Source organism: Leucopleurus acutus (genome assembly GCF_964270905.1).
Source record: "Leucopleurus acutus genome assembly, chromosome: 19".
NCBI lineage: Eukaryota > Metazoa > Chordata > Mammalia > Artiodactyla > Delphinidae > Leucopleurus > Leucopleurus acutus.
The window spans coordinates 14,436,477-14,448,203 of NC_139161.1; the positions used below are offsets into that span (position 1 = coordinate 14,436,477).

Genomic DNA, 11,727 nt, shown 5'->3' on the forward strand with positions numbered 1-11,727 from the left:
CCGTCCCGGCACTCAGAGTGTCCGTCCTCTGGCTCTCAGAGCCTCTGCACACTGACTGTTACCTGTTGCCCTGTCTCCCTCCCAGGACGTGAGTGACCGGATAGAGAAGGAGTCCCTAGACGGCCCGATAGTGAAGCAGCTGGAGCGCGGCGGGCGGGCTGTGGTGAAGATGGACTGGAGGGAGAACATCACTGTCCCCCTCCAGACAGGTGACCTCGCGGTGCCCCTGGGGTCAGTGTTGGTGGAAGTGGTGCAAAAGCAGCAGCTGTTTCTGAGAAGCAGACGTGGAAACGGCAACTCCAGGCCGTTTGGGGCTCCAAATACCGCTTCTGGGATTGAGGCTTCCTGTGGTTTGGATACAGGTCACACCATTGCTCTGACGTGTGTCCCAGTTGTCTCTCAGAGTGACAGGTCAGTGACAGGTGTCTTGCCCTCGGCGGTCATTTCTGATCGCAGGTGAGAAAGGGAGGTGGAATTCAGACTAACACTGCCGCCCTGGGGTTCAGTCTGGGGAAGTGCGCCTGTCAGTGACAAGAGTGGAGTTAGGTCATGATTTGGTCTGATTGCTTGATCCCCAGGAGCCCCAGGAATTGTTTTCTTTCGAAATCTGTTTGTCTGTTACATTGCCTTCCTTGTTTTTTTCCTAGATCTGCGTAAATTCAGAACCTATAAAGGCGGCTCTGTCCGAGATCTCCTCCGGGCCATGAGAAATAAGGTGAGGGCTATGAGCACACGGCGGTCCGGGCGAGGCCGCAGCGCAGCCCCCCCTGCTCATATCCCTTCTCTGGGGGTCCTCCAGCCCCTCTGGATGAGGACCTCACAGAGGCTGGGAAGCCTCGGCTGCACAGGAAACACTAGAGGCTGCTTCTTCCCCTGAATGAACTTTCCCTCCAGGGATGTTGAGGCGGGGATACAGGTCACAGTGCAGCCTCTGCTAGAAGCGGGCTCCCGGGTGCTACATCCTTTGCTGACTTGTTCGGTGCCTGGATGTGCACAGATAAACTCCTTCTGACGGGGTGGGGGTAGGGGGGCCTTCCCGCCCGGGACTGGCCCCGCCCTCCCCGCGCAGGCCTCGCCCCGCCCTCCCGCGCAGGCCTCGCTCGGCTCCGAGGCCTCCCCGGAAGGAGGGGAAGCGGCGCCAGGAGCTGGTGGGAGGTTCCTTTACGCGGCCTAACGGTCGGTGTTTCTTGAGCGAGGGTCTTGCCGGGTCCCGCGGGCTCCTCTCTGCTGACCGTGGGTCTGTGTCGCCCCCCTCCCGTCTGCAGAAGCACCACTACCGGGAGCTGCCCGAGGAGGTGCGGGAGACGCTAGGCCCCCTTCCCGACGGCTTCGTGCGCTACTTCACGTCGCGCTTCCCCCACCTCCTCTCCCACACCTACCGTGCCATGGAGCTGTGCCGCCGCGAGAGGCCCTTCCAGCCCTACTACCACGAGCCCCTCGAGCCCCGGCCCCCAGTGACTCCAGACGCCCTCTGAGCCCGGCGGCCTCCGTGCCGGCGGCCCCGCTGGGACCAAGGGCCTGGTCTCTACAAGCCACAGCCTGGCGTCTCCTGCCGAGCAGGGAGACCAGGCTGCAAAGCCAAGTGCCTCGAGCTGCCTGCTCTGCAGCCAGCAGGGGAGGATGCTGACCCCGGGAAGTGGGAGGCGTGACCGCGCCCCTCCTCCCGACCCACGAGGGAGCTGGGAAGACATTGGCCGTGAACGCTTGACCATCGGGGGACGGCTGCGAAGGAGGGCCATTCCCAGAGGCAGAGGGGAGCACCCTCTGCCTTCTCCTGGATAAACGCGCTTCAGACTTCCGTTTCTTTTAAAACTTCCTGTGAGATGCCACTGTGTGGGCCCTTAAGGAAGAGAGCTGAGGGCACCCTCAGTGGTGCCTACGTGCTGGGACCGGGAGCGTCTCTCTCTTGGACCAGCCGGGCCGAGGTGCACTAAGTGCAGCCTCCGCTAGAAGCAGGGCTCCGGAGGAGAGGGTGCCCAGGAGGAGGAGGACCTTCAGAGGGCGTCGTCCCCAGGGATCGGAGATGCCTCACTGATCACAGACGCGCCCACAGGTTCCCAGGTCACTGTAACCAGTGTTTCCTCGGGGGTGGCGAGAGCCTTGAGGGTGGGGACGCGGTGTGGGGAGAGGCCAGCCTGGAACTCTGGAAGGAAGGTGAGTCTGTGTCTGCGGGTCTCTCAGAAACAAAGAGGATGCTGCGTTCTGAGACAGCTGTGGCCCAGGGCACCGGTGGCCTGAATGGTGGCCTTTGGTGGAGTCGTGCCCTGGGATGCTTGGGGATGTTGAGGAGCATTTGGGGGCAGGAGGTGATAAGTCCCCTGGCTATGAAGGAAAGCAGCTCCGACCCCGGCAGGGACAGGCCTTTGGGACCAGAGGGCAGCAGGCCAAACGGGACACTCGTGGCCACCCGGGGAGAGCCCTGGCCAGCAGGTGGGCGATGAGGCTGCTCTGTCCCTGGGGCTGGCAGGACGGGCCAGGGGTTAGAGGGCCAAGGCCAGGGTCACCACACACTTTTGGGCAGGCTTTTATGTTTCTCTTGACAGATTTTAATAACTTTATATTTTGATCATACTGTAGAATGCTACATTAGCGTGAGCTGAACTTAACTTGAAGCTTGTGAGGAAGTAATGCAAGATATAGAATACATCTTCTATTTTGTAAGGTACCCAAAGTCCCATCCCCTCCAGAAAGAGTGTTCGTATGTTGAACATTCTCTAATGCTGAAGAGTAAAACGTTATAGCAACACTATATACATGTATGAAAGTAATATTCTCTAAATTATGTGAATACCATGGGGTTTTTACCCCCTAAAATTAATATAATTTTTAACTTTAGTTTTAGTCAAAAACTCCTCTGTCTTTTCTCTACCGAGAGCCTTAGAGGTTAAATGCAGTCAGGGTACCACGTAAGGAAGCGTTTTGCGTGTGCTTTCTCCAGCCAGGGGAATGGATCATTGCAGTTCGGTCCTAGTGAACCCAGAGACTCCTCTCAGGAGGAAGAATGTTACTGTCTAGTTTTACTAACTAACAGAGAAATCGCTGTTTCTTCTCCTTGTAAGACGTTTTCTGGTGGTGGATTTGAATGAGGGCCACTCATCAAAAGCGCTCATTCTGCCTTCAGAGAATTCAGTTCCCTTCCTTTCCTAATGCCTAATGTCACTTTTTTTCTTTTCTCCTTTTAATATTATCCTACATCTTTAAACCTCATCAGTTACCTCATTTAGACCTGGGAACCCCGGCATCCTTGGTCAGCATCGTGGTGTCTTGTACCACGCTGTCCGTTTTTCAGGAACACAGCCGGACGGTTTTCTTCTCCCCGCTCTGATGCTCCTGAGCCAGCGCCCTCCCGCGCTGTTCTGTGGCGGCTCTGCAGGTCGCTTTGCCGCCGGGCCTGCCGGTGAGACAGTACGAAGTGGAGAAGGTGCCGTGAGCGATTTAAAGGACCGTCAGCTTCCTGTGCTGGGGGCAGTGGGGCGGGGCTGTTGGCGAGGCAGCTGCCTTGCCTCGTGGTCGCTGCTGAATGTTCTCTCTGGGGAGTAGCCAGGTCATTCTCTGCAGCCCAGGGTTTATGTCATCTCTCTGTTTTGGCCCAGCTTGCCTCCAGGACAGCTTTTTTCAAAATTCCTTTTCTGCTTGCAATACTAGTTTTTAACCACCCAACTTTCTCAAACTCATTTATTCAATGTATTTTATTTGAGCACTTACTGTATGAGCTGGGCAGGATATCGCATGCTATGGACACAGGTGAACAAAATAGGCAAAACCTTGGCTTTCATGTGAGCCAGTGATAGACGGCAGTGAGTAAACATCAGTGCTGCAAAGAAGATGCGGGCGTGGGGAAGGGCGTGCGTTTGGGGTTTTCACCCATCAGATCCGGGGTCAGATTGCCTTCTGTCCATCTTCTCTCCATCACCTTTGGGAACCCAGTCACCCGTCAGTCCTCCAGGCCGCTTGAAAAGGTCTCTTGTGGGCACCATCTGGTTTATCCCATCCTGGTCTCTAGAATTCTGGTTTCCTGTTGTGCTCGGCGCAGCGGGAAGGTGTCTTCCTTTCTCGAAAAGAGGGTTCTGCACCTGCCGCGTGTCCTGTCACTGCTGAGCTGTTTGATCTTTAGTACGATTCTTTGAAGGCTGTTTGACTTTTTACAAGTACACCATCTTCATCTTTAAGACAGAATTTATTCGCATCTGTTAGGGATCCCAAGGACACCATAATCTATTTAAATCTTGTGTTGACCCTTGTATCGAATCTGTCTTTGGCACACCTGCCAGAATTCTCATGTTGCTTATTGAGTCCTTTTAACTTCAATTTTTAGAGAGCTCCACCTGTCACTGGGCACCAGAGTGTCTGCACTCTTGGGAATCATTGGTGTTACATGATAAGTCACTAAACCACCTGGTGGCTGATGTATAAAATCCCAGATGCAAAGGTCCCCTCCCATCTCCCCCTCACTCAGTGCAAGAGTCATCATAGGCTCTTCCCAGGGAGACGTTATTCCGACCCATTACATGTATTTCAGTGTAAGAGCCACAGGTTAGTGGGTCCAGCAAAGTGCTTCCTTTCCACCAACTGGAGAAGAAGGGTCCTTATCAGAGCTCGCCCTGATGCTTTGGGGGAGGTTTTGTGTGAACGCGATTCATTTATCACCGCAGTGAAAGAGATGAACTGGTGGTTGATCTGACCTCGAAGGTGTGGGGGGCCTTTGGGTTGCAGGGCTTTGTCCTCTTGGCCACTTTCTTCTCTCTGAAGTTAGACTGTGGCCAGGCTTGGATTTCCCGGGACTGTTCTCATTGTGCATCTCTGTTCATCGGATCCTCAGCCTTGAAGTCCTCCAGGAAGGTGGGCTGGTTCTGTTTTCACAGCCTTCTGTGCTGGAAGACAGAGCACAGCACACCTGTAAGGAGCCTCTTTAAATTCTCTTTAGCTTTCTCTCTGCTCATTTAGCTTCTGAAATCCCTCTTCCTCGTATTTTCCAGTGTTTCTTTTCCTTGGCCACCCTTCACCATCCCGGAGTAGTTGTTTCAGTTAACTGTGCTCTGGCGCATTGACCTTGCCTGGAAGAAAGTTGCCAGGTGTCCTGTACAGGTGAGCCAGAATTCCGCCTTCCAGTGTTGGACCCGTTATCCTTTAAACCAAAGTGTCTACTCTTCCTTGTACTTGGTTTTCTTTATGAAACAGTGATTTCCACGAGTAACAGGTCCTGATTTTTTTATCGGCACTTAAATCCTCTCTGTATTCATTGGAAAACCACAAAGACAGCATCTGCGATGAGCCTCCCCCCAGAGCAGCCTTAACCAACACTTCCAGCCAAAGTCCCCACCCCACCCGCCTCACCCCGTGCTCTTGAGTGTCTGGCGGGTACAGTATTCCTTTTCAGTGTCCCAGAAGTTGTGACGGGGGAGTCCCCGCTTACCTAGAAAGCATTACCGGTCAACTCTGCAGCATTCTCAGATGCAAACCTTAGGTAGTGTTCTTTTTGCAGTGACCTATTTATTTAACCTATTTATATTTATTTAATTTTTACTCTGAAGTGTATCCAGTGACAATTGCACTTGCTTAAAGCACATCAGATTTGCTTTGGACAACACCCCTGACCATTTTAAAACTGGAAACGGAAAAGTTATACTGTATCCTTCCATAGGATGGACGCCTTATAGTAGTTTTGTCATTAAAGGATAAATAATTTGGTTGGGGTAAAAATGTTAATTTTTAAGTGATTTTTTTTTTTTAAATTCTGTGCCATTGTGTCTTCTCTGTGGACAGTTAATTGTTGGATGGGTCTGTGTTAATTGTGTGATACAATCCTCTGTGGAACCTGAAATCCTCTTTTTATCTTTGTATTTTATAAACTGCCAGGTTGTACAGTTTTTATGTGTATTTTTAAAGCTTGATGGCGTGAGGGTATCTAAGTTAAACGGCCTATTTTTGTACCTCCTGTACAGTTTTATAATTCTGCTGATTGATAATGGCACCTTATGCTGAACCGACCACAAATAAAAGTAGTTTTAGATTCGGAAGCCAGCTCCATCTTCTCAGAGGCTTGACCACCACTGTCAGACCAGGGTCGTTCTTGGCTGTCTTCCTGGGTGGGAGTCTGGCTGGTGGAGCCGGAGCAGTGGGCTTAGCGGGTGGGAGGATGGACGGGAGAGGTGTGTGTGTTTACTTGCTGGTGTTCATGGCAGGGTCCGGGGGCTGGAGAGTCCTCCTTAGTTTCTGTGGGCAAAGCTTCCTTGAAACACTGCAGGAAGTCCCCCAAAGTATTGATTTGGGCTGAATTCCAGGAAGGTGGCCGTGTTGGGACAGACATGCCTCCTGATGAGGCAGGGTTTGGGGCAGGTGTAAATAGGTTATAGGACCAGGAAATCCACAAGGGGAAAAACACCAGGGAGGTAACTCAGCCAGCACAGCTACGGGAAAGCCACGACCTGTGCGTGTCAGAAGCACATAAGACACCTGCCCAGACGCCAAGGAATGAGTTCAGCAGCCGGCCTGTTGGATTTTAGGATCCTGGCAACATGCTCTCACCTTCTCTTACCCCATCCGCTCTGGTGAAATCAGAGGAGGCTCTGCTTTCTCTTGCACCACCAGGAGGGAGCTGCTCACAGGAGGACCCCGAGGGCCCACCGGCCCCAGGACAGCGTAGCAGAGGCTCTGCGTGGAGGCTGGCTCCCTCTGGCCTGCCAACCAGCTTCCCATCCCCCCATTCCCCACCCCCACCCAGTGGGCACCGGGAGTGCACCTGAGAGCCATGGACACACCCTCTGTCCGAAGCATGGTCCTTGGATGCACGCGGGGCTTCAAGACCCTGTTGGCACCTGCTGGCTGCTTCCTGTTGCTTGGGTTCCCCGCAGAGCTGTTAAGCCAGGGTTGGGATGGTGTCCTGGACTGGCTGGTAGCACCCTCAGCTGCTGCTGAGAACAGGGAGAGGTGCGGGCCCTCGGGAGGGAAGCCAGCAGGTGGTCAGGCCAGGGCCACAGTCTCAGGGCAGAGGTAGGGTGTGTCGCTTTCATGCTGAGTCAGGGTAGGGCTGGGAAGAGGATTTTTTTTCTGAGTGTTTTGGTTATTAAATATATGTGCAGATGTACCCAACTGTATTCCATCAGTGAATGCACCTATCTGACTGTCTTTCTATGTTTGTCCCATCTCTCTCGTGTGTGCTAGACCCATGCCTTAGCTTCACGAGACCATAACCGCCAACGCCACAGCCCAGCCTGCTTGCCCTTCCCGCAGGGCTGGGCACTGCACTGGGGCGTCTGTGCCCCAGTGGCTGGTGGGCCTCATTCCGTTGTCCCTGCAGACCAGTATTTCCCCAAGATCAAGAACATTTAAATGAAATTAGAGCATTCTTTAACACCATACACAAAAAACAAGCTCAAAATGGATTGAAGACCTAAATGTAAGGCCAGATACTGTAAAACTCACAGAGGAAAACATGGGCAGAACACTCCCTGACATAAATCACAGCAAGATCTTTTTCAGTCCATTACTCTGGGAGATACTAGATAAAAACAAAAATAAACAGATGGGACCTAATGAAACTGAAAAGCTTTTGCACAGCAAAGGAAACCATAAACAAAACGAAAAGACAACCCACAGATTGGGAGAAAATACTTGCAAATGATGCGACCGACAAGGGGTTAGTCTCCAAAATTTACAAACAGCTCATGCGGCTTAATATCATCAAAACAAAGAACATTTAACATCCTTCACTTTGGTGAGAGGCTGCCTAGACCCTTCGCCAAGACCATAAATCAGGTCATGAACCCGTGTCTGGGCCAATGAACTGTGGGCAGAGGAGCAGGGCTGGTGAGACCATGGCAGCCCCTGGGAAACCATGTTGGAAGACAGCAGGGGTTCCCGGGGGAAGTTTCCTGAAACAGGAGGGGCAGGGTGGGCAAGAGAGCAACTGTGTAAATAAACTTGGCCTCTGAGAGGGCTGGCAGGTGAGCCCAATAAGTACTCTTCCCTGTCCCCTCCTCCCTGAGCCTCTCCAAATCCACCTTCCCCTGCCCAGCCCGCCTCAGAGCCACAGAAGTACGCTCAGCAAGTTTGCTAGCAGGCAACGCAAAGCTAGAAAGAGTAACTAATCACCAAGACGATACATGACCCAATTAGGAGTCCAGAAGATATTGGGAAACCGGAATGCTGAGCCCAAAGAAAGGTGATGGGAAATGCGTCAGACCTTGCCATTGACGATGGGGCTGGGGGTGGAGGGCAGGCGGTGAGGGGCCTGGAAACTGTTGCAGACTTTTTAAAGATTTTTTTTGACGTGGACCATTTTTCGAGTCTTTATTGAATTTGTTAAGAGTATTGCTTCTGGGTTTTGTTTTGTTTTGTTTTGTTTTTTTAATGTTTTCGCTTTTTGGCCCCGAGGCATGTGGGATCTTAGTTCCCCTACCAGGAATTGAACCCGCACCCCCTGCATTGGAAGGCAAAGTCTTAACCTCTGGACCGAGAGGGAAGTCCCTGTCACAGACATTTGAAGACACAGGAGTTTGGCCGAGAGAGACATGCGGGCAGCTGGTGGGCGCTCGGATGTCTGTCGTGCGATGAGCAGGCTTTGCTGTCTTGCTCCAGGGAGTCTGAGCTGGAAGAGGGGGAGCAGGGTCCCCAACAACAGATCCCGGCTCCCGGAGAGAGGGCTGCCTAACAGCTTGAGCCGCCCAGCAGGGCCAAAGGAGGATTGCAAGTGAGCGAGTGGAGGAATCCAACAGAGGGGAAGGGCCTCACCCTGAACAGACGAGGGGAATTCTTCTTTGGGTCAGAGGTTGAACTCGGGTCCCTTCCAAATAAGCATCTGTGCCTGAGGCCCACCCCTCCCTCTTATGAGTTCCTGGAAAAGGGCTGCACAGTGGATGTGAATCACAGGAAGTGGGGAGGGGAGGCGCCCAGAAAGAACTGTTCACGATGGGGTGGGGTGGGGTAGCCATGCTCCAGGATTCTCCAGGGGCGTCCCCTGCTCCAGACGAGGTGCACTGAGAGGTGGCTGGTACCAGGTGAGAGAACCAAGGGCCACAGCTGACGCATCGAGGACAATTTCCCAAAGTTTGTAGCTTAGAATACTGGTTCCAACGGAGATTAAACTTAGAAAAAAAGGGCTCAATGACCAAATAAGTTCAGGAAATGCTGAATTAAATAGATTCCCTCTTCACTGTAATACCATTCAGAGGCCTTTTACATGCTAACGGGATATTCTCCTAGAGGGGATATACCCTTATCTCCAATTTTTGCCTTTAATTAAAAAAAAAAAAAAGAAAAGAAGGAGGGGTGTTCGGAGTGACAGAAATAATGCTATATTTTCATCAGATCTTATTTTCCTCTTTCCGGATACCCAGGAAGACAGCAGTCCCAGACTCCCTTGAAGTTAGCTTAGGACATGTGACTAATTCCGGCCACTGGTCCATTTAAGAGCCAGCACGACACTCCAGTGCTCCCCGTTCGACTCAGTGATGGGCCATCGTGGAGGCACAAAACGGAAGCCACGTGAGTCAGAGTCACCTGACTCAGAACAGACTTCTCATCAGCGAAACAAGAAACCCTTGCACTCGGCCACAGAAATGTCTGGGTTCATCACCGCGGCTGAGCTGAGCCCTCCTGACTCAGACAGTAGGTACAGGTCCAGGGAAAAGGCCACTACATATGCCCAGGAAATGTGAGGCCGATGCTGGACTGTCTGCCTGTAGCAGGATCGAAAGCTGGTGCTCTCAGATGACGCAAGGGCGCGGAGAAGAGGGATTCTCTACCTGCTGCTCTGACTTTCCCCACCAACAAATAACATGTTTGGCCCTGATGGTTACCTGGACTGGCTTACCTGGATGGTTACCGTGCTGGGGCAACACCTGATGCGATGTAGGCTGAATGCAACTAGGGGAGGTGGGTGGGGCAGGGAATAGCGCATCCGCCACTGCCCTTCCTTGGCACAAGGCTGCAGGGTTTGTTGTGGTCTTTTCCCAGGGACTGGGATGGCCAGGTTGGAAGGGAGGGGGTGGAGGGTGAAGATGGAGAGGAGATGCCTTCTCCTCAGCACCCAGAACAATTTTAGGGGGAGCGAAGGGGGGACAAAGGGTCAGAAGGTGGATAACTTACCCTCGGCCCCGTGAAGTGTGGAGGTTGAGGTCTGACTTCCGTTCTGGGAGGCTCAGAAGCCCACCTTCTTTCTCTCGTGCTGCAGAAGGAAGAAACAGGAAAAGCACAATAAAACCGCAATGCTGAAAAACACAATAAAACCACAGCTGTTGCTTAGCAAAGCTGCTCTTCCCCTTGCAGCCTGTGAGCCGTGGTGTGTCACTCCAGGTGGCTGGTGGCTGTCACAGGGGCTGGGAGGGCAGGCAGAGAGTGGAGGAAGTGTTGGCTGAAAAGGAAGCCCTCTTATGTCGGATTTGCTGTAACCAGATCTTGACAAAGCCCAGTGCCGTTTTTCAATTGTTCAAACGTTTTTAGCTAAGCCAGTGGTTTTCAAACTTTGACGGTATCAGAGCCATGGTCTGAGGAACTTGGTAAACATACACATGCCCAGGCCCTATCCTGCTTCAGCAAGCCAGGGCCTCTGCATTCCTTAACCTCCCGGTGATGCTTATTATAGAAAGAAGTTTCACAAGATGATCATCGTTAATGCTGTGGTGTGACTTTCACCTGTTAAAAATGAATATCAGTTTTAAAATTCCAATTTGAATGATATTGGATATACTTTTTTAAAAAATCCTGGTTTCCACAAGCCAGTGCCGGGGACTGAGAGGTAGCTGGTCATCCAGTTCCACGGCGGGGTGAGTTGTCTTACTGCAGCAGGGGCGGAGTGCCAGCTCATCTGGTTTGAAAGAATGAGGCCGAGGCCTCAGTCAGGGACCCCCCAGGACCCACCCCCCAGCCCCCTGCCGTGTCAGCAGAGTGTGATCCATGGAAACCTTTGCGATGGTCTCCTGACGCTTGTTTGCACTGAAGTCTGGGTGTGGGGCACGGGGGGAGCCCTTTTAACCTAAAGGCTTGCGTGCTTCCCCTAAGAAAAATGTGCTTCTGTATTTTTTAAACAGTCGTCTCCCCTCCGTTTTCTCTTTTTATTTTCTGGAACTTTTAACAGTAGAATGTTGGGACTCTGGGTTTAACCCTCCATGTCACTTATCTTTTATTTCTTATATTCCATTTGTTGTTTTTTGTGCCTCTTGGAAATTTTCCAAGTTTTCTGTGATGCTTTTGTTAGTTTCAACAATCCTTTTTTTTTTTTTTTTAACGACCCCCCCCCCCAGATTGCGGGATCTTCGTTCCCTGACCAGGGATTGAACCCAGGGCCACGGCAGTGACAGCACCAAGTCCTAACCACTGGACCACCAGGGAAATCCCTCAGCCATCTTTTTTTTTTTTAATAAGAGTTTTAATCTATTTATTTATTTTTGGCTGCGTTGGGTCTTTGTTGCTGTGTGCGGGCTTTCTCTAGTTGCGGCAAGCGGGGGCTACTCTGTTGCAGTGCAAGGGCTTCTCATTGCGGTGGCTTCTCGTTACAGAGCACGGGATCTAGGCACACGGGCTTCAGTAGTTGTGGCACGCAGGCTCAGTAGTTGTGGCTTGTGGGCTCTAGAGCACGGGCTCAGTAGTCGTGGCATGCAGGCTCAGTAGTCGTGGCGTGCGGGCTTAGGTGCTCTGCGGCATGTGGGATCTTCCCCGACCAGGGCTCGAACCCGTGTCCCCTGCATTGGCAGGTGGATTCTTAACCACCGGGGAAGTCCGTCAGCAATC

General features: G+C 52.2%; 1 protein-coding gene across 3 annotated transcripts in view; it reads left to right on the top strand.

The window, feature by feature from the left end:
- Positions 1–6,011, top strand: part of ERN1 (endoplasmic reticulum to nucleus signaling 1) — an 82,754-nt gene extending 76,743 nt beyond the window's left edge. For 2 of the 3 annotated variants that reach the window (XM_082860714.1, XM_082860715.1), the window contains exons 20-22: positions 86–209; positions 648–715; positions 1,266–6,011. In XM_082860714.1, the coding sequence (XP_082716840.1) occupies positions 86–209; positions 648–715; positions 1,266–1,475 (402 nt within the window). In that variant the 3' untranslated portion in view covers positions 1,476–6,011. Of the gene's footprint in view, positions 1–85; positions 412–647; positions 716–1,265 lie in introns of those variants that run through there. The other variant, XM_082860716.1, reaches the window with a different exon arrangement.
- Positions 6,012–11,727: the final 5,716 nt, after the last annotated feature.